Consider the following 24,402-nt stretch of genomic DNA (forward strand, 5'->3'; position numbering starts at 1 on the left):
AAGAGTACATGTTTATATAATAAAAATTAATTAAAGTTTTAAACTATTCAAGGAATGAAATGGTAACATAAAAATTCTTATAATTTTATGTTTGTATAATAATATATTTATTTACAATTTTGTACATTGCATAAATATTGCTTTTAAAGTTAATAAACGGTAACTTTAAACTATTTTATATAACTGCTTTTTTTTATAAAAAAAAATTGTTTTATATTTTTGTTTTCTTTTTTAAAATTGAATATATTATTTAAATTAACAAAAGATAATTAAGCTATTTAAATTGAATTTATTATTTAAATTAACTAAGGATAATAAAATTCAAGAAAAATTGTAGTGCTGACACGTGTCATTTTTTCTTCTCCTATTATATATAAATAGATTATAATATTTTTCAAATATAAATATAACATAGATTCTAGATACGGCAAAACATATGCAAACACTCCTATTAAATGTTTAAAATCAAACAATGTTTAACAATTTACATTTTTAACATCTTAGTAAAGAATTAAAATGCTTCTTTAAAAACATACTCTATAATATGCAGGACCGGATTTATGGAAAAAGTTATGGGTGGCAAAGCCCGAAGGCTGCTGGACAAGACCCACATGATTGTATCTCTGATATTCTGCTTACGGGGAGAGGGATGCGGGAAAGTGGGATCCTTTTATCTGTGCTCACTTCCGTTTTAACAGGCTTCCAAATAAATCTCCAAATAAAGAGCTCTACGTTTCGTCTCTTTTTTTTTTTTCTGAAAAAAAAAATACGATTTAAGTCCACTAAAAATTAAACTACTAACAGTTTGTCTTTTTTTTTTTAAGAAAAAAAAAACACAATTTAAGTTTACTAAATATAGACTAGTAGCATTTCCTTTTTTTTTAAAAAAAAGAAACACAAATCAAGTTAATTAAAAATAGGCCACTAATAAAATATTAACTTTACCCAAATTTTAATATTTCAAATCAACTTTGAAATTAAGAAAAAAAAACTTAGGGCTTTGAGTTCTAATATTGTTTGGTGGCCATTGCGAAACAAAGAAAAAGTAGCGAATTTTCTATATTTTTGAGTGTTTTTCCTTTCTTTTTTCCTCTTATATATTTTGTATTATTTGTGTTATTTATTCTAGTTTTTCTTATTCTATGTGGTCACCTGAAATTAAAATTTTCATGGTTGATTCTGTTAAATTATATTTTTAAAATATTGTTTGTTGTCTTCATAATGGTTATGGGTTAGTTGGTTATTCATTTTTTGTCCAATTATTATCGCATATAAAATTTGTCTTATTGGCAACCCATGTATTATATATGTTAGGAGGCAGTATTGCATTGTTGTTCGAAGGTTTAGGCTTGTTTAGTTGTGTTATAGTACTAGTAGTCAGTTACGGAGTCAGAATTTTCAACAAGAGGAATCAACATTCAAAGAAATAGACACACGAAGTAGTCGAAGGGAGTTCGACACATACTATATATACCTAAAAAAATTATTTTAACCATGTATAAATAATATAGTTTTCTATCGAGGGGGTTCGAATGAACCCCTAGCTATAAGGTGGCTCCGCCACTGCTAGTCGCATGCATATAATTCTTGCTTGTGATATTTATCATTATTTGTTATTTATTATTTTTTTATTATCATATTATTTTGCTATTGTTCCTTTCACGTAGATTTCACAATGCTTTCCTTATTAGTTGTTATGATTGCTTCATAGTTTTCTTCTTCTTTTACTTAATTAGATTTGTTGCACTTGAGCCAAGGATATTTTGGAAATAATATTTCTACCTCCACGAGATAGTGGTAAGGACTACGTACACTCTATCATCTTCAAACCTCACTTGTAAAATTTTATTAGATATGTTATTGTTATTTTATTAATTTTTATAATATATAGGTCATTTAACAAATTATATCAAATAATATGTTTTTTAGTATAATTGTTTTGGTCGTCTAATTTATCACTGCTATATTTTTTTTTATTGATATTGGCTTTTGCATAACATCCTTTTATTTCGACCTCACCATTTTAAAAACCTTAATTATACTTCTTCGTAGGTTTCAAATGTAAATTTAACTTTAATTGATGAATAACACATCACATCCATAAGGGGTTAACTTTGAGGGGGGAAAACTAAAGAGAGAGAAGGCATTAGTATAACTATATTTATAAGGTTGTGAATGACATATATTTCAAATTAATTATAAGGGTGTATAGTAAATACATACTATTATATATTTGCTTTACTACGTAATTTTAAAATTAATTACGTACTGAACAAACTAGATGGATGAAGTACCGGAGAGGAGCGACTTTCATGGTTAACTTCTCAAAAAGCCCATGTATTAAACAAAAGTGAGTGATTTGGGGATAAAATTAGGGCAAACTACACAAGTCCCACTAGTTTAGGTCCTAATTACCAGAATTCACGTTAGTTTAGAATATTACTTCCTATACCATATTTCGATATTTGGATACATGCATCATGACTTGTCATATACATGTATCTGATAGTTAAAAAAAAGCGAGATACATGTTTATTATTTTTAATTAAATGTGTGTAACAGTTATCCTTAATTAAAGGAGTAATTGAGTATTAATTAAGAACTCTAGCAGATTTTGGCCTTTAAATACATGTATTCGAAGGTTAAAAATCGAGATACGTGTATCCAACGGGTAAAAAAGATCGAAATACATGTTTTATTAATTTTGAAATAGATGTGTATTACTGTTTTCCTTAATCAAAGGANAGTAAAAATAACATTTGACATCACTCATCAGTGTAAAAGTGAAAAAAAAGTTAAAAATTACGTGTTTATAGAATTTATATTTTTAAAGAAAAAAACTCAAATATGTCAGAACTTTGAGAAAAGGTTCATTTATTTTAGGACAAATTACTTAACTACACTCCTTTACTTACCTTAATATCCATTTATCCCTACTTATTTCAAAATTTTAAAAAATCCCTTATTTACCTATGTATCCCGCATGTATCCCGTGCACAACGCTATGTATCCCGCTATGTGGAATGTATCAAACGCTATGTATCCCATGCACAACGCTATGTATCCCGTTAAGTGAAATGTATCAAACCTAATGTATCCCGTGCACAACGCTATGTATCCCGCTATGTGGAATGTATCTCGTGCACAACGCTATGTATCCCGCAAACATCATTTTTAAGAGATTTTTGGTAAATAGAAAACTAGAAGGGATAGGATGTTATTTAGTACTTATAATATGTGGTTCCTATAATTTATACTTTATTTTATACGTTAAAATTTTCATTCATCTATGTTATTTCTATTTGAAAAAATTTCATGATATTATTTGTTAACTTAAATGACATATAGATAAGCCAAACTTGTAACGGATATCATAGATGAGTCTTTTTCGAAAAATTCAATGGCATATTTGAGTCTTTTCCTTAAAAAATAATTTAATTAATGACGCGGCCGAATCATAATTTAGCACGTGTACAAAATGATTTTGCGAAACAGGAACTATTTTCCGTTAACAGATAATAGCATAGATAAACTTTTTCTCAAACGAAAATAACATAAATGAGCCAAATTTTTAATATGACCCTTTTCTCAAAGTTCGATGGTAAAAAAAAAAACCGAACTAGCTAGCTCAATAAATTTGTGTAGGGCGGATTTATGGCAGAAGTTACGGATTCTCTCTAGAATTCTTTAATATTTTTCGAAATTTTATAAAAATCTGTTAAAGATATACAAATCTGGTGATTGGCTCAGTGGCAAGAACTCTTTGTGGGCTGCTAAAAATAGAACACTACCGGTTCTGCATTTTTTCTTTTTTAAAAAACACAATTTAAGTTGACTAAAAATAGACTACTAATATTCTGCATTTTTTATAAGAAAAAAAAAATCACAATTTAAATTCATTTTTTGTCCAATTATTATTGCATATAAAATTTATTTTATTGGGAATCCACATGTTATGTTAGAAGGCAGTGGAGTGTTGTCTAGTTGTTCAAAGGCTTACGCTTGTTCAGATATATCATAGTACTAGTCGTATGCATAAAGTTCTTGCTCTTGATATCTACCATCATATCTTCTTTATTGTTATTTTATTATCACATTATTTTGCTATTACTATTGTTCCTTTCATCTAGGCTCTGCAATGTTTTCCTTATTAGTTGCTACGATTGTTTAATTATTTTTTCTTTTTCTTTTACTTGGATTTGTTGCACTTGAGTCGAGGGGAATTCAGAAACAACCTCTTTCATTACCTCAATGGGGTAGTGTAAAGTTTGCGTACACTCTACCCTCTCCAAACTCCACTTATGAAATTTCACTGGATATGTTCTTGTTATATTAGTTTTTATGACATGTAGCTCGTTTGACAAATCAGATAAAATAATATGATTTTTGGTATAGTTAAATCAAACCACCTTCTCCGTCGAAAGAATCTACTTTCAATTTACTCTATTTTGGAAATCCTTTGTGGACAAGCTTCCATTCACTAAGTAGTTAATGTGTCACAATCCAAATAGGCATACTAAATATTCAAATTTTCCTCAGTATTGGACAAATTGATGATTTTAACATAGTCATTATAAGTGTGCAATTTTAGGTGTTTCTAATCTAGCAAATCTTTAATTTGATGTTGGATTTTATATATGCAATTATATTCTATTTAGGATATATTTGATCAAAATTTTTTAAACAAGTAAGGATTTACTAGTCTGGCAACTTTGAGATTTTAGATTTCGACAATCGGAATTGGGAAATCGGAGCTTGTACTTTGGTATATGATAAATTGATAAATAGTCTAACCATCAACTATGAAGGAAAATAAAGAGGTTAATTGAGGTCAGAAGATTTTAGTCAATAAAATTAGAGCGTGTTTGGATTGACTTAAAAGTTGGTCAAATATATTTTTAAATTAGTTTTTGACTTCTGCAGTGTTTGGCAAATATAAAAATAACTCAAAATAAGTTAGAAAATAGTTCACATGGTCAAAAATGACTTAAAATAAGTCAAAAACAAAAAATAGGTCATCCCCAACTTTTTATTTTCTGACTTAAAGTCATTTCAGTTTGACTTTTTTTATTTTTGACTTAAAAACTACTTTTTTAAGCCCATCCAAACGGAATATTAGTATAATTTATAAAAATCACATAGTGTTAAGAGTTAATTACATTATTTTTCTACTTTTTATCAAATTATAAGAATCCCTTAAAATTTATGAAATCCGGATCCAGATATATCAGCAGACATCTAGATTGATGTATCGGAGAGGGGATAGGGCATCCGGATACATAGGAGAGAAATGTATCATAGAGGAGAGGGATGTATCAAAAGGGAGGATTGTATCTGAGAAGGAGATAGGGATGTATCAACGAGAGGAGAGTGATGTATCCGAAAGGGGATTTTTGAATTTTTTAAAATGATTAGAAATTTTAGAGATTATAATAAAATTAATAATATGAGATAATTTTTTCATAAAATTAATTTGATCCATTAAATATTTAACTATACACATATAAAAATTTTATAGGCCCACTAAACAAACCGGAGGGATGCCTACTGGAGGGGATCCAGTCATCCAGTAGGCGTTAGCATAGGTTTCAAAAGTAACTTTTTGCAATTGAATTTTTTTTAGTAAGACTTTAATTAGACATGTATTTGTTAATGACATTTAACGGAAAGTGTAATAAATATATTGTATGTAAATGTTCGTACAATTATTTTTTTAATAAGCTTGTAATCAAGCAAATACTTATAAGTAGCTTAAGCAGACAACTCGCAAGCAACTTACAATAGCTTTATCAAACTTGCATGCAGTCAAGTTGGAGTTTGAAATTTGTAGATGATCATTAAACAATACTTCAAAGAGTTGAACATATTACTAATTTATTGCCACAATTTTCTTGTTCAAACAATAACAATACAAATTAGGTTTTACACCACATGAACAATTACTAACACATAATAAATAAAAGAGATATAAGTTGTACACTTTTTGTGACAACATACATATGATATAATCATAGTTTTTTTTCTTTCTAGAATTAGTTTCTGACGCGACAATTCTTCCTAATTTCTCCAGCATTTCCTGTAAGAAGTTGAATGGCTCCCATTTTCTGCATGGATTTTGCAAACTCAACAAAGAAAGTCTTGTCTTTTTGTAATTTCTTGATGACAATTACTGATTCTGTGTCATTGAGAAGGGCAGCATCAGATTGGAACAACCCTTTGTTCTGCTTAATAAGGATATTGAAATAATTGCTATCAAATGAAGTTGAACTCAAAGGGTCCATTTCCACAGTAGTATTTGGATTGGCTGGATTTGGGCACAATTTCTTCAATGATTCAGCATAAGTAGCATTAAGAGTTGGATCCATGTCACCTTTGCCAGTGAAATTGAAGAGTCTTCTAGAGAATGCTCCACAATGAGAAACACCAATTGTGTGAGCACCTACATACATGCATGAAGTATATTATTATTACTCATCATGGATTTAATGTGTATATACTGACAATATAAATTGATTTATTATGTTGTTCGGTTTGTAAGACACATAGTAATATATATATTACCTGATAATGCAACGAGATCATCGACATTTAGGCCTTTCTTTGCAAAGATTTGTTTAAGGGTTGCAAAATCTGAGAATGGTGAAGGTAAGTTTCCATTCACATCACTTGCAAGGGAAACAAACCCATCTTTTCTTCCAGTCTCCACTTCCCACATTGAAGTTTTAAACTGCATGCATGCAAAAAGATAACTTAATTATAAAAGAGATTTTTTAATTATTTATACTGTCAATGTAAGAATAAATGAATTTCTTGAATCTCCTTTTAAATATGGGGATTTATTATATATTACTTACGGGGAAAGAAACAGCATCACGAGCAGATAAAGCTAAAATATCAGCACAAGAAACAATATTGCCAGGACATTTAGCCTCAACTTGTCGCTTGATATCATCAATCACATCAAAACCACCCAATGAGAGATTTGGCCTAGCCTCCTTCTCTGAATCAACTGTTCCCACTTTGTCAAGTAATATGGATGCGTCACACCCCTACATACAAATTTGTATAATGTCAGTGTACACAACTTAAATCCTATTATGGAAATACTAATTAACATATATATGCATGGTAGTAATTCCAATTGGTATGTACCCTAACGAAACAATCATGGTAGTGGACTCGAAGTAATTTAGCACCCAAGGTAGCGTCATTTTTAGCTTTTCTCCAAGTGATATCTCTAATAAGTTGTTCAGCATTTGGACAACTAGTACTCTTATAGAAGTTGTTGCGTGGTACCTTAGCTGCACCCCCAGCAACTCCACCAAGAACAAGACACAGAAAAACAAGACAAGTTAGTACTAATTGAGTTCTCATTTTCTCTTCTTAGCTAGGAATTAAGTGAAGAACTTAAGCCTAAGAATGATTAAGAAGCAAATTGAAGATGGCACGATGTCTTAATCCCCAATAAGAGTTTCCTTTTATAGGCAAAGATACAAGGTGTGATACCTAATGGGATGATATATAAAAATAGTTGTTCACTTAAAATTGGCCTTAGTTTGTGGGTCGTATCAATCGAGTTTATCTTCTCAAAAGTCTCCTAAACTATACACTAGTACTTTTTATTATTATCATCAAAGGGTACTATATTTTATATATATGGATGACAAACAAGTCTACAAGGAGCTTAGGTCTCATTTGTCTTCATTAAGATTTAGTTGTTTGGATCTCAATATTAAGATATTGCATTAAGATTTAAATACTTAATAATAAAACTGTTTATTTTCTCAAGATCTGAATGTATATAATTTTTTGTTGTTTTAAAAAATAATAAATATAAAATTCAAACAAAATACTGAATTGATCTATTAAAAGTTTTATATAACGTATAATTTATGGCGATGATGACTAACAATGGTGATTGTGTGTCAATTAATTATTTAGGATGATATTGACTGATGATGTTGGTTGTGTAGTATCTTATGGTATAATGACTGGTAGTAGTGATTAATTGTGATTGTTAGTGGTGGTGATTGATAATAAGTTGTGAAATGATATTGGTAGTTTGATGGTAGTTAGCGATATATATATAATGTTGACATAGTAATTATCGATAGTGATTATAGTGGATGTAATAATGGTTGTGGTGGTGATTACAAACGATGACGATTGATTTTGTTGATTGGTGGTAATGATGGTTGTGATTAGGCTAATGATGGTAGTTGTGGATGGTTAGTAACAGGGGCGGACTCATGTGGTCTCCAGGGGTTCACCCGTATCCCCTTGACAAAAAATTACACTGTATATATAAAGTAAATNAATATATATATATATATATATATATATATATATATATATATATATATATATATATATTTATTTATTTATTTTTACCCCCTAAATAACAAAGAGAAGCTGATGGCGCAGTGGCAAGTCCCACAAAAATTAAGTTGTGCTTCACTAGTTCGAATCTCAGTGAAATGGTTTTATTTTTTTCTTTTTCAGTTTTTTAGTGTTTTTTTTACTTTAAAAAACGTGCTAAAAGTGTGATTTTAAACCCAAAAAAATTCAAGGTTTCCATTTCTAAAGGCTTATTTACACGATTATACTTTTATTTTTCGAACCCCTGAACGAAAATCCTGGATCCACCACTGGTTAGTGATGGTGATCAACATTGGTGGTTATCGTAGCTAAAATGGTAGTTTGTGAGCGGTGGGTGGAAGTAAATATAGTAGCGATGAACTGTCAGCTTTGTAAAAATTCTTAAATAGACATCTTAATGATATTAAAACTTTGTTATAGGTCTCATTTGTCTTCATTAAGATTTAGTTGTTTGGATCTCAATATTAAGATATTGCATTAAGATTTGAATATTTAATAATAAAACTGTTTATTTTCTCAAGATCTGAATGTATATAATTTGTCGTTATTTTAAAAAATAATAAATATAAAATTCAAATAAAATACTGAATTGATCTATTAAAGTTTTATATAACGTATAATTTATGGCGATGATGACAAAAATGGTGATTGTGTGTCAATTAATTATTTAGGATGATATTGACTGATGATGTTGGTTGTGTAGTATCTTATGATATAATGACTAGTAGTAGTGATTAATTGTGATTGTTAGTGGTGGTGACTGATAATAAGTTGTGAAATGATATTGGTAGTTTGATGGCAGTTAGCGATATATATATATATATAATGTTGACTAATAATGGTAATTATCGATAGTGATTATAGTGGATGTAATAATGATTGTGGTGGTGATTACAAACGATGACGATTGATTTTGTTGATCGGTGGTAATGATGGTTGTGATTGGGCTAATGATGGTAGTTGTGGATGGTTAGTGACAGGGGCGGACCCACGTGGTCTCCAGAGGTTCACCCGAACCCCCTCGGCAAAAAATTACACTGTATATATAAAGTAAATTTTCTATATTTCTGTAGATATATATACATATATATATTTATTTTATTTTATTTTTTTGAACCCCCTAAATAACAAAGAGAAGCTGATGGCGCAGTGGCAAGTCCCCCAGAAACTAAGTTGTGCTTCACTAGTTCGAATCTCAGTGAAAGCATTTTATTTTTTTCTTTTTCAATTTTTTGGTTTTTTTTTTTAATCTTTCATTTTTTAGTGTTTTTTTTAACTTTAAAAAACGTGCTAAAAGTGTGATTTTAAACCCAAAAAAATTCAAGGTTCCCATTTTCAAAGGCTTATTTACACATTTATACTTTTATTTTTTGAACCCCCTGAACGAAAATCTTGGATCCGCCACTGGTTAGTGATGGTGATCAACAGTGGTGGTAATCGTAGCTAAAATGGTGGTTTGTGAGCGGTGGATGGAAGTAAATATAGTAGCAGTGAACTGTCATCTTTGTAAAAATTCTTAAATAGACATCTTAATGATATTAAAACTTTTTTATAGATCTTAATCATTCAGACATGTACACAACTACTAAATTGTTGTAAATCAAGTAAAACAAACACGCTTAATGATTAAGATTAAAATATTAAAATTCAATTCCTTGTACTTCACTCTTAATATATAGTTGTGTAGTATTGTAAGCTAATAGAGTTGCATGATCTTTCCACGAACAGACAATGATTTCCCAAAAATAATGGCTAACCATAATTAACTTGAAAAGTCAACTTAAAGAGTTTTTTTTCTTGATATATTACTAATAGTTTATTTAATTTGTTTGACTAATTGTCTAAATCTGACAAAATTAAACATTCACTGAAGAACTAATGGAAGTAGATAAATTTATATTTATTAGAGAATGAAATGACAATCGTTTTGTATTATTATCTACCACTAGCAAAGCATAGTGCCAAAATCTTTTTGGTGAATATTAAGTCAAAGAACAATTAAGTAATCAAGATTGATCTAGTGGTTTTTTAAATAGCATTAAAAATTACATTATCTTAAAATAATTAATTTAGGAGTATTTAAGAGAGTTCACGGGTCTTTGAAATAGTCAGCGGTAGGTTTTCTTTTTTTGATGAAACATAATTTTATTGATAAACAATATATATAGGTATAAATCTATTTGTTTTCTTAATTCTTTTCGAGAATCGTTAATGGCGTATTTCTCAAACTTGAATGATTTGGATCTCCTTGAGATTTAATTTATTTGATCTCCATGAAAGGATTATGTGGATTTCTTAAAGTATTTGATTATCAAAAGGAATTCAACTACATCTTGATGTGATCTTTATGAATATCCCCAGAGTTTATGCGATATTCAAGATCTTGGTCTTCATAAAATACACAAGAGTCTAGGGAATACTTTGAGATGTGATGTCTTGATCTCTTGATGAATATCCTTGAGTTCATGGGATATTCAAGATAAGAATTTTGTGAATCCTCTTGAAGTATTTGATTATCAAGAAGAGTTCGACCATCACAGATATAATATTATTAATATCAATATACCATTCTTTATGCTTCACGGGAAAGTTAGTTTTTCATTTCTAATTACTTAAAAACAAAAAAAATTAATCAAATTAAGAAGATAAATTAGTGTTAAATTACGCGCATGTAATATTCATTAGTATATGTGTTAATTAATAAAATCCAACTGTAGCATGGTTGGCATGTATTGCGTATTCAAACGTTACATAATCTAAAATTCAACATATTTTGACTTTCAACTCTCATATACTATATAGTATTATTATATACATTTTTATATCCCTCCACCACCACCTCCAACAAACCCAAAACAGAATATTACTATCTTTAGTTTTCTACGTGCACTAAACTATATACGTGATTAAAAAATACACCGACGCAGCTAACTCAACAGTCTAGTCTTCGATAATGTGATGATCATAATTACAAAGTACGTATATAGATATGTCATATGAATTTTAAAGATAAAATATTTGACTTTTTAAAAAAATATCAAAATGTCTCTGATTAGTAAGAGTTGTATATCTTAAATAATTTATCTTTTGATTAGTAGATCAATATTTACAAGCTAATCTTCGCACATCTAAGAACAAGTAAATTAACTCACAAAAAAGTTTGTCTTGTCGTATTTGAGTCTACTAATGGAAGGTCTTGGTTTAAACTGACTTATTTTTCTTTGCGGAGGGAGAGCGCCTTAAGAAAAGCCTACCACCGCCGTCATCAATATTTTGTCTCCGAAAACCATGGCCGCCACGGCCACAGGCCAACCTCCTCCTGAGGTCGGCCCAATAACGTCTGTGTCTGGAGGTACTTATGCTGAAAAGTTGAAACCAAAAACATCCCACTTTCAACCTATTCCATTAAAACCAATCACTTATCTACATGGAGAGCCACAAGTAATATGGGAGCAAGAGGAGGTGAATCAGATGATTGTCAATGAAAACCTTGAATATACAGTAATCAGGAAGTTTTCATATGGTTGGCCAAATATACAAGATTTGAGAAAACTAATTCCGAAGCAATGCGAGTTGAAGGGAGATTGCAATATCGAATTATTAAGCAATAGGCATGTGTTGATCAGGGCGACATTATTAGAAGATTATGTTCATTTGCTGTCGAAGCCTGCTTTTTACACTACTCAAAATAATTGGTCATACCCTATGAGAACTTTAAAGTGGGATCCCTTGTTTAATCCGGAAGAAGAGACTTCAACACCAATAGCTTGGATTTCTTTCCCCTCTCTTCCACCAAATTTTTTTGGCAAGGAAGCAGTTTTTTCATTAGCAGCAGCAGTGCAAGTTGATATGGCTACGAAAAATCAGATGAGGCCAAGTTGTGCCAGAGTAAAAGTGGAGGTTGATTTGTTAAGGGAGTTCCCTTTACGAATTGAAATTGAAATGAGAATGCAGAATAAGGAAGTAGTGGAGAAGTGGATCAAAATCAAATATGATTATGTACCGAAGTACTGTCAGACGTGTATGATTCAGGGGAACAATGAAGAGCAGTGTTATGTTGTCCATCCAAAATTACCCCCATACAAGGAGAAATCAAATCAAGAAGAGGGCCAAAAGATTGACGATCAGCCTAACAATGATAATGGAAAAGGGAAGGACACATTCGTGCGAGAGGAAGATAAGCGTAAAGGGGATGGTTTCGTGGAACCAAGACGTAAAAACTGGGGAGGAGGAAGCAACAAAGAGCCTAAAAAAGTATGGAATAGAGTGGGTATTACAACAGGTAATAAGTTTAACTTATTAGACATTGAAAACCATGACCAAAGGTTGAATCAAGAAAATGAGCAGTCAAAAGATGAAGAGATAGAGAGGGAGATTGGACAGCCAAAGGATATGTCCCAACAAATACAAGGTAGTAATTCAAACAAGCAGCCACACAAATTATATGGTTCCAACAATAGTAAATATACAAATGAGGCAGTAAAGAACGCATAATTAGTGAAGTCCGGAGTAGGGAGCAACATGATGATCCTAACAATGTGCAAGAAGGTGTAGATGGGGAAAAGTTGATGATAAAGAGTACACATGTCAGGATTTCACCTGCGAAAGGAAGAGAAAGTGATGCCACTTCACGAAATTTGTTTGCATCGAATTATGGAGAGGTGAGAGACAATTGTTATAAAGAAGGTGAAATACCTAAAGGGCCAGATTTAATAGAAGAAGAAGATGAAGTACTGCAGCATAAAAGAGGCATAGAAGAGGATGAAAACATAGAATACAACATTCAACAGATTAGTAAGACGGGTGATTTGTCTCTAAGACATACTAACAGTCTGAAAAATGGGGCAAGGAAAGGTAAACCAGTCATTCCATTACAGGTCAAAACAAGGAGTAGCAGGGACAGGGGTTCTAGCATTGATCAATGATTGAAAAAATGATCTTTTGGAATATCAGGTCCATTAATACTCAAAAATCTTTTGAGTGGTTATTGGATTTGAATAAAAGACATCATTATTCATTTATAGCTCTAATGGAACCATTTCAAAATCCATCAGAGTTAGAACATTTCAAAAGGAAACTAGGATTTGATAAGGCTAGAGTAAATCATAATGGTAAAATCTGGTGTTTTTGGAAAGATGACTGGGAAGGCAGCATAATATTGGACACAGTGCAACAGGTTACTATTCAATTAAAAAAAATGATAAGGAATTTTTTATTTAAGCAGTGTATGCTAGATGCAATACTATGGAGAGGTTGGAGTTGTGGGAGGAGTTAGAAAGCATAGCTGCAAATGCACACTGTCCCTAGGTCATTAGTGGAGATTTTAATGTTATCATAAATGAGGAGGAAAAGCTGGGAGGGTTGGAGTTCACCTTAAATGAAGCTATTGAGTTTGCTTCATTCATTAGCACTAATGCCCCATCAGAAGTACCATTTTCAGGCAACAAATACACTTGGTGGAATGGACGGATTGAGGAAGCTTGTATATTTAAAAGATTGGATAGAATTTTGGTGAATCAAGAGTTTTTGGAGGTGTTTCCTTCGTCTGAGGTACAACATTTTATCAGGCAGGGATCAGACCATGCCCCATTTCATTTGAGCTGCAACAATGATGAAGTACCTATAGTCAAGCCTTTCAAATTCATGAACTTTTGGAGCAAGCATCAACAATTCATGAAAATTGTAGAGAATAGCTAAAAGATTGATTTTGTTGGTAATCCATTTCTTGAATTACTGCTAAATTGAAAAAAATTAAGAAGGCATTATCCACGTGGAGTAAAGAAGTTTTTGGCAATGTGTTTCAACAAATTGCCACATTAGAGGATATTATAAAAGTAAAGGAAGCGCAATTGTAAATATATCCATCTGCAGATAATAGGGCTGCATTAAGTTAGGTTGAAGCTGATTTAAAGAAATGTTTTAGATTGGAGGAGGAGTTTTGGCGGCAAAAAGCGGGGATGAAATGGTTCAACCAAGTTTTTTCATTCATATGTGAAAGGAAGAAGGAAAAAACTTCACATTGCTGAGATAATCACATAATAGGGAGTGGGTTTGAAATCCAATTGCGAAATTGGGAATGCAACATTGGAGTACTTCAAAAACCTATTTTTAGAGGAGAATATAGCAAAGGATTACACAATGATTGATCATATCCCCAAGTGCATCACAATAGAAGATAATGCAGAAATGACAAAAACTCCAGACCAGGAAGAAGTAAAACAAGTGGTTTTTGCATTAAGTGGGAGTAGCGCATGTGGTCAAGATGGATTTACAGGCATTTTTTCAATCATGTTGGGAGGTAGTAGGGAAAGACATCACAAATGTGGTATGAGCCTTTTTCTGTGGGCAAGAGCTCCCCAAGTTCATAACCTATACAAATTTAGCATTGCTACTCAAGAAAGAATCAGTCAAGAGATTTACAGACTTGTGACCCATAAGTCTTAGTTCTTTCATAAATAAGATTATCTCTAGAATGGTACATGAGAGGATGATATTGGTTTTACCAAAAATCATATCACAAAACCAATCAGATTTTGTTAAAGGAATGAGCATTATAGAGAATATCCTATTGGCTCAGGATATAATAAGAGATATTAACAAGAGAAATAACAATGTGGTGGTGAAGCTAGATATGGCAAAGGCATATGATCGAGTTTCTTGGATTTTTCTCACAGAAGTGTTGAGAAAATTTGGTTTTGCTAAGGTGATTATAGATATGGTATGGAGGATAATGTCTAACAATTGGTATTCAGTGCTAGTAAATGGCATTACTAATGGTTTTTTCCAATCATCGAGAGGTTTGAAACATGGTGATCATTTATCACCTACTTTATTCATAATTGTTGCAGAAGTCTTATCTAGAGGGTTAAACAACTTGCATAGGGATGAGAAGTAAAGGGTTATGGACTTACGAAGTGGAGTCCTAAAATAAATCATTTATCCTATGTTGATGACATAATTCTATTTGGGTTAGGAGAGAGAGGGTCAATAATCAAAATGATGAGGATTCTTAAGGAATATGAAATGGTTTCTAGGCAAAAAGTTAATAAATCAAAGAGTTTCTTTTACCTTCATGACAATACTCTGTTGATAGTAGCTATTAGAATGCGAAGATTGACATGGATACAACAAGGTAATTTTCCTTTTACCTATCTGGGTTGTCTAGTGTTCTATGGAAGGAGGAGATTGATATATTATGCGGAAATGGTCCAGAAAATTGTCAAAAGAATCTTAATGTGGCATAATAAATTTTTGACATTTGGTGGAAAATGAATACTTATCAACAATGTGCTCCAATCTATGTCTGTGTATATGTTATTAGCTTTGAACCCACCTAAAACGTGTTGGATCAAATTCACCAGATTTTTTCTAAATTTTTTTGGGGAAATTTGGGAGGAATTAAAGGAAAACACTGGGTGGCATGGGGAGAATTATGTTATCCAAAGGTAGAGGGAGGAGTTGGCTTTCGATCATTACATGATGTAAACAAAGCCCTTTTTGCTAAGTTTTTGTGGAACTTTCGTGTTTCCACAACATCAATATGGGCAGAGTACATGTGGAATAAATACTGTAAGAAATTACATCTTGTGGTTGTCACAAGCTTGGGTGCTTCACAAGTATGGAGGAAAATGATCACAGTCAGAGAGGAAGTGGAAAAAGACATTTGGTTGCAAATACAAGCTGGAAATTCCAGCTTTTGATTTGACAACTGGACTAGGCAAGAAGCTCTATACTATCAGAAGGGGATCTAGCACCAGAGGAAGAACGTGAAGTAAAAGACTTCATCATAAATGAAGTGTGGGATGAGCCAAAACAAAAAAGTATTTTATCAGATGAGATAGCTGAGCATATAATCCTAAACATCAGGCCTAAGTCATCGGAGGTTGGCATTGATAAGGCTTGGTGGAGTGGTAATACGACTGGTCTCTTTACTATTAAATCAGCGTACCACCTAATGAGAGGTAGAAAGGCAGAAGAGGAATGGAGAAGGTACATGTGGATTAGAGGAATGCCAATCAAGATTAGTTTCTTTTTGTGGAGAGTATGGAGGAGGAAGATTGCCACAGATGATAATCTTAAGAAGATGAAAATATCAGTGGTGTCCAAATATTACTGTTGCACGAAAGGGAAAATGGAAATAATGAATCACCTATTACTAACAGCTCTCATAGCCCAAAAGCTATGGAAGCAGTTTGCGTCATGTGCAGGTTTAATTATAAATAAGTTGAATTTACAACAACTCATTTTCAAATGGTAGGAACACAAGGCGTCAAACAAGTTAGAACAAATCCTGAAAGCTGTTCCAGCAGTCATTATGTGGGAATTGTGGAAGCAGAGAAATTCTAAAAAACATGGAAAAGAAATAACTTACAACAATATGTATTATCAGTGTCAATTGATAATATATCAGTTAGTAAGGACAAAATTTCCATGGATTAAAAGAATGACATACTATTGGCCACAAATGGTGGAGATTTTACAGAATTACAGGGCAACACTACATTACCAAGTGGTCAGATGGATGAAACCAAGTGAAGGGTAGGTGACATGCAATACAGATAGAGCTAGCAAAGGGAATCAAAGGAAGATTTCATATGGGTACTGTATAAGGGACATGAACGGAGATCTTGTATATGCGGAGGCTCATAGCATAGGTGAGACCACCAATATGGAAGCAGAGGTAACAGCGGCGTAGAAGGCATTACAGTTTTGTTTAAAAAATGGCTTAAGGCAGGTGAGACAAGAAACAAACTCATTAGCCTCAGAAACATGATTAGTGGAAATTGGAGAATTCCATGGGAGATCGTTGAGAAAGTGGAAGACATTCAGGAAATAATGCAGCAAATAAATGTACAGATTTGGCATATTTTTAAAGAAACAAATCAGTTACCAGATTTCATAGCAAATATGGCAATTAATATATAGCATAAAATGGTATTTCAATACTTTCATCAACTTCCAAGTTTAGAAAAAAAAATTCCTAACATTGATAAACATGAGGTCCCATCAGTTAGGATCTAAACAAGGAGAATATACAACAATAACAATTATCAACATGCTTAGTTACAACACTAAAGCCACAGGGTTCCACAACTATATTATATACGGGGAAGATTTATCTATTTTTGGAGAAAAAAAAGTTACACAGGAACTACTCCTAAGATATGACAGCCAGCAAAAAGTGATATAGGGACCTGCAAAAGTCAAGAGTCAAGGAGTCATATCTGAATCCAAAGCGTGCATCCAGCGGAGAAATCGTGATGAAAAAGTACGAGAGCCAACTGGTTTACTCCTATTCGGCCTCAACTGGAAAACACAAGGTGTTAGTTGCATAAAGAAGGATGGAAAAGATAAAGAGTTTGAGCAGTACTTACACAGATCTACAAAGCTCAAATGCAAGGCTCACACTCTCTATCAAGCTCAGCATGAACCTACACCGGAGAGTACCCCTGCAAGAAAAGATTGTTCAGCTAGAAAGAGGAGATTAGGGGACAAAATAAGGGAAAGGAAAACAAACCTTTTGGAAGCTGCAAGTCACAATATACAAAGAACGTTGGTCATGAAAGATGTTGATTATCCAAAGAAGAAGAGTCAAAAACTTAGTGTGGAAGAACACCATCGTGAACATCTTCAAGCGGTGGTCAGAGAGAAAGAAATGGAGAAGATGGAAAAGTCGAAAGAGCTAAGTGAACTAATTAGGAAACCCTACTGTATAGGGTATTGTATGTATAACCTGATGGGTTGGTTTGGGCCGATCAGGTGACTTTTTTTGTATGCTTGAATTATTGGTCTTTTTAAGGCGTTAATAAAATGGACCTCATGTCCAAATTAACTTTTAAAAAAAAGTCTACTAATGGATGATAGTAGCTTTTGTCCGCTTGATAAGAGCCCTTTGCACCAATATTAGGCGAGTACTGAAAAGATTGAAAATTTGGTTATTCTGTTCATTGTTTGCCAATTTTGTTGGGTGATCTACAACCATATATATGAGTTTTTGTTCTATTTATCATGTTCACGTAGGCATACGAAAGGTTAAGAAAATATGAAGGTTAAAGAGTGTGAGAGTTAAATCTATACTAGTGAAAATTAGTGAAAGATTATTACTATATATTAAATATACATATGTACTATATTGACTAAACCAATCTTATATTTCAAGCAATTACAATATCCCACTATTTATTAATTATGAACTAAATTTGGAGTCAGATACACTTAGTTAAATCATTCCTTAAAAATAGTCCAAAATAAATCACTATCCACGTAATTATCGCACTAATTTACTCTTTCACTCCAAATTAGCTCACTCTCTCTCCAAATCCTTCCTCTCTTATGTTCAACTCCGAAAATACTTTCTGATCAGTTTAGACTTGATCATAATGGTATCACTTTTCGCTAGTGTTTTCTTAGTACCTACTAGAGATAGAGTATCACTGAGGTTTAATTTTTTCGGGGGGTGGGGGGTGGGGGAGGGGGGGCAGGGATGTTTGGTGTGGTGGGGGTGGAAATTTTTTTAAAAATATGTGAAGTGCTAGTGGAGGGGGTTTAGTTTGGGGGGGGGGGGGGGGGTTGAGTGTGAGGTTTTGGTGGTTGTAAGGTTCTAAACTTTGGAGGAGATAAATAATACCATTTGTTTTTTATTATTATTAGAGAAGTTATTTTTTATTTTTAAGGATCTTATTGTCATATTCTGTTGGAGTTTATGTAGTTTTGATGATTGACAAAGAAAGATTAAACACGTCAGTCAACATCCTTTAAAGGTACACTATCATGAACAGTTGAATTTTGAATTTTTTAAAAAATGAATAAAGATAAGAGTGCAGAAATCAAGAAATCGATAATGTTAATTTCATGATAAAACTCAAGGAAACAAAGAAGTGATGAATCACAAAGCACAAAAGAATGAGTTTGATTTGAAGAAAGTAGGGTTCTACATGGCCGGGTTTATTCGAATTTTTCAAATATCAAACCAAATCATTTGTGTTGGATTTTTAAATTTATAAACCAAACCAATAAAACTCGGGTTTTTCAACCTCGGGTTTTTTTGGGTTTTTTTTATTTTTCAGGTTGTTTCGGGTTTTTCCGGTAAAGTATTCATACAAACATATAATTTAGTTGTACTTCAATTATTTCTTTAGTCCTACCAAAATACAACTATCTAAGATGTTTCTTAAAAAAATAACACAAAATATTATATGATTGATGACACTAAAATATCCAACAAAAATAATAATAATAATAAAATCGCGTAAAACAAATATTATAAATTAACAAGTCATAAGTAAAATGATCATAATTTTAAAGTACTAAATCATGCTAAAATAAGCTCAATAAGTATTAGTTACATGACTAAATATTAAAGGAAATTAAAATTAGATTATGTATTTTAATTGTCTAAACCAATGTAAAACTAAAGAACAAATATTAAATATTATTGTCATTCTTAATGTTGAATTGATTTTCTTTTTGCATTAGTATTTATTTGATTTTGATTTAAGCTTTATTATAATTACCAACATTTGTGAACTATAATCTTTATCGGGCCATTCAGAATTCTAAGTTTCAAACTTGAAATAATATATTATAAAGATAAAAACTATGAAAAAGTATAAGAAATATTTAAAAATTATATCAAAGTAAATATTTTTGTGTATAAAATAAAATTTTAAAATTATATATATAATGTCGGGTTGGTTTGGTCTCGGATTGGTTTTTTTTAGTTAAAACCAAACAACCCCAAATATAGTCAGGTTTTTTTTCAATACCAAACCAAGTCAAACCAAATCACTAGTCAGGTTTTTCTTCCAATTTGACTCGGTTTGCGGTTTGGTTCGATTTTGTACACCCCTAGAAGAAAGAGGTAAAGAGTTTCAGTAAAACAGGGAGTCTCACTTGAAGTAGAACTCTTCACGTGAGTGCTCAATTAAAGAGTCGGAGTTTGACTACAACACAAAAAAATTAATGAATTTGATTTGAAGAATGAGTTTAAAGAAGCAAGGAGTTTCACTTGAAGTAGAACTCTAAGTGAAGAGAGTTCAAATCAATTAGGAATTTGAAGTGAAGAATAACTCTATGAAGAAATTGTGCTTAAATAGAGATGAAATCATCCAGAATACTTGTGCACTTATATAACAGAAAAGGCAATTGAGAAATTGACTTCGCAAGTGCTACCAGCGGATTAAAGGAATACATTGAAAAATCAGGTCCTTTTGCAGAGTTTATGTATTAGAACTTTTTCTTTGAAATTGAATCTTGATGTAATCTTAGTTCAGTGAGTTATAAAGTGAATTAAGAGTGTTGTCTTCAAGTTGTAGGCAACTCGAAGAATTGGGAACATATACCTTGGGAGGTTTATTGTCACGGCTTGAGCCTACACCCTGGGCGGGACTGGCACTCGAGAACCATTGTTTGCCCCAAGTGAACCCTTGGCTTGGCTAGACCCTCAGCGGAAGATTTTAAGCATTCAAAAGATAATTCAAATGCAAGATAACTCAACTGTCTCAAACTAAACTCAGAATGTTTTGGAAATAAACATTTAACTTAGTCAAAGTGACAACTCAAATCTGAACATAAGTCAATAACAAGATAATGACAAAATGAACTAACTAATTGTCTATGAAGCCTCTAACAACTGAGATGGAGGTTGGGACAAGACCCACGACATCCTAATGAACTAACTAATCAAAGCAATAAAAAGGGAATCCTCCAGAAAGCAAGGAGGCTCACCAACTAACTCTGAGTGCTCAACTGGATCAACGAGGCGCTGGGTGCTGATCCTGGTTACCTGTGTCTGCACCATAAAATGATGCAGGCCAAATGACATCAATTCATTGAATGTACGAGCATGCGAGGGGAAAACTAAACACGACATAAGCTTGAAATGAATCTGAAAAGAACGCTTACCTTAGTTTTACTCAACTCATAGATACTCAACTCAAATGCAAAATAAAACAACAATAGAGGTGCAATTTATATAAAATATTTAAAACAGTAATAACAACTCAATTTACTCATATAATAAAGTAATATAATTATGTAGAATTTTCTCTAACCGACAACCATCATTATGAGCTAATGTGATGATACAACGTCTCGCCACAAGGATCTCCTCATATGACAAGCTATCCTTGATACCAATATCTTCAGTTGGTATAATAAGTGAAGGATCTCCCATGCACTTATTCAACATAGAAACATGAAATACCGAATGGACCGCTGCTAACTCTTGTTGTAGCTCCAACTCATAAGTTACATTATTAATCCTTTTGGATATTCTGTAAGGGACAATACAACGGGGACTAAGCTTCCCCTTCTTACCAAATCTCATAACACCATTCATGGGTGAAACTTTCAAGTATACCCAATCATCTACTTCTAACTCTAACTCCCTTCTTCTAACATCAGTGCAGATTTCTGACAACTTTGCGTTGTTTTCAACCCCTCTTGAATAACGTTCACTTTCTCCATAGCTTGGTGAACTAAGTCTGGTCCTATCAACCCAGCTTCACCAACCTCAAACCATCCAGTTGTAGGTCTGCATCTTCTCCCATAAAGGGCTTCATATGGAGCCATCTGAATGCTAAAGTAGTAACTATTGTTATAAGCAAACTCAATGAGAGGTAGGTGATCATCCCAGTTACCTTTGAAATCAATCACACAGGCCCTCAACATATCTTTTAGAGTCTGAATAGTGCGCTCTGCTTGACCATCTGTCTGAGGATGAAAAGCAGTACTTAAGTTCACCTTCAAACTCAAACCTTGCTGGAAAGACTTCCAAAACTATGCAGTAAACTGGGCACCTCTATCTGAAATAATCGATACTGAAACCCTATGAAGTCTGACTACCTCTTGAATAAACAACTTAACCTTGAGTACCTTCTAGTAAGGTCAATACTAGGGCAGTAGTCAACCTTTTTTTCAATTCTTGAAAGTTTTTCTCACAAGCTTCAGACCATTGAAACTTCACAGTTTTTAGAGTCAACTTGGTCAAAGGGGATGAAATAGATGAGAACCCCTCTATGGACCTTTTATAATATCCAGCCAACCCCAAGAAACTCCTAATATCATTTGGAGATGTAGGTCTAGGACAATTCTGCACTCCCTCTATTTTCTGAGTGTCAACTCTAATCCCATCACCGGAAATAATGTGGCCTAAGAATGCCACACACTCAAGCCAAAACTCACATTTAGAGAATTTAGCATACAACTCTCTATCCTTTAGAGTCTGGAGAACTATTCTTAGATGGCTAGTATGATCTTTCTGATTCCTCGAATAGATTAGTATGTCATCAATGAACATGATAACAAACATATCTAAATAAGGCTTGAATACTTTATTCATAAGGTCCATGAATGTTGCAGGCGCATTAGTCAAACCAAAGGACATAACTAGGAACTCATAATGACCATAATGGGTTTTGAATGTTGTCTTTGGAATATCACATTCCCTTACTCTTAACTGATGGTAGCCAAATCTGAGGTCTATCTTAGATAAACAAGTGGCACCCTGAAGTTGATCGAAAAGATCATCTAAACTCATAATAGGATACTTATTTTTTATAGTAACCTTGTTCAACTGACGATAATCTATACACATTCTAAGGGAACATCCTTCTTCCTCACAAATAAGACCAGAGCGCTCCAAGGTGAGACACTTGGTCGAATGAAACATGTCTCTAGGAGATCTTTCAACTGCTCTTTTAACTTTTTTAACTCTGTTGGTGTCATTTTATTTGGCATAATAGATATAGGATGAGTATCGGGAAGGATATTTATACCGAAGTCTATTTCTCTCTCAGGAGGGACTCCGGGTAGATCATCAGGAAAGACTTATGGAAACTCACTCACAACTGGAACTGACTCAATATGAGGTGTCTCAACACTAGAATCATTAACTCAAACTAAGTGATAGACACAACCCTTGGAAACTAGCTTTCTCACCTTAAGGTACGAAATGAAACGATCTTTAGGCACTGCTGAACCGCTACTCTACTCTATAACTGGCTCATTAGGAAACTGGAACTTGATAACTCGAGTTCTACAACCAATAGAGGCATAACAGGTATGAAGTCACTCCGTACCCAGAATAACATCAAAATCAACCATGTCTAACTCAACTAAATTAGCCATGGTGCTCCTGTGATTGACAGAAATGGTACAATCATGATAGACTCACTCAACTAGAATAGACTCCCCAATAAGTGTAGAAACACAAAAGGGATCACAAAGTTTCTCAGGAAGAACATTAAAATTTACTGCAACATAAGGAGTCACAAAAGATAAACTTGCACCTGGGTCTAGCAAAGCATAAGCATCAAGAGAAAAGACTTTGATCATACTAGTGACAACATCTGGAGAATTCTCTTGCTCTTGACGACTGGTGATAACATATAGGCGGTTTGCTCATCCGTCGATACCTGAAGTAGCTCATCTAGGTGCAGTCCTGTTGTCTGGTGGAGCAATTGATGAAGATTGGGCTCTATTACCCTGATTACCATTACCTTGTCGGTTCTTAGGGCATTCTTTCATGAAGTGAACTTCTTGACCACACTTGAAAGAACTAGTGGAGCCATTGCGAAACTTACCTAGGTGGTTCCTACAACACTTAGCACATGCAGGAGACTAGTTACCTCTTTGTGCCACACTACCTTGAGACCGCACAAGTTTAGCTCTGACGTTCTGCGAATTCTGACTATTATACTTACCTTTGTTGGTGTAGGTGCACTAGAAGATGATGGAGCAGGTCCCTTTTGCTTATGTTGAAAGGAAGAACGATTCACATTACTCATTTGCTGCCCGGACTCATTCCCTGTCTTAGCTTTCTTGTTTTTGAATTCTTTTCTATCCCTCAACTTCTCTTCCTCAACCTACTGCACATAAACCATAAGTCTCGCTATGTCCATGTCCCCTATTAGCATCGCTGCCTTGCCCTCCTTACTAGACAGACGAGACAACCCAACAACAAATAGAATCATCTTGTTTCTCATATCCGCAACCATCTCAGGAGCATATCGGGAAAGTTGG

At 33.0% G+C, this 24,402-nt stretch overlaps 1 protein-coding gene across 1 annotated transcript in view; it reads right to left on the minus strand.

Annotated features, from left to right (window-relative positions):
• Window positions 1-7,435, minus strand: part of LOC125869723 (uncharacterized) — a 12,504-nt gene extending 5,069 nt beyond the window's left edge. The window contains exons 1-4 of the mRNA XM_049550192.1: window positions 7,153-7,435; window positions 6,855-7,049; window positions 6,562-6,727; window positions 6,035-6,439 (exon numbers count right to left, since the gene is read on the minus strand). Of these exons, the coding sequence (XP_049406149.1) occupies window positions 6,035-6,439; window positions 6,562-6,727; window positions 6,855-7,049; window positions 7,153-7,374 (988 nt within the window). The 5' untranslated portion in view covers window positions 7,375-7,435. The remainder of the gene's footprint in view (window positions 1-6,034; window positions 6,440-6,561; window positions 6,728-6,854; window positions 7,050-7,152) is intronic.
• Between the last annotated feature and the right edge of the window lie 16,967 nt (window positions 7,436-24,402).

The sequence above is a fragment of the Solanum stenotomum genome, chromosome 1, assembly GCF_019186545.1.
Source record: "Solanum stenotomum isolate F172 chromosome 1, ASM1918654v1, whole genome shotgun sequence".
Classification (NCBI taxonomy): domain Eukaryota; kingdom Viridiplantae; phylum Streptophyta; class Magnoliopsida; order Solanales; family Solanaceae; genus Solanum; species Solanum stenotomum.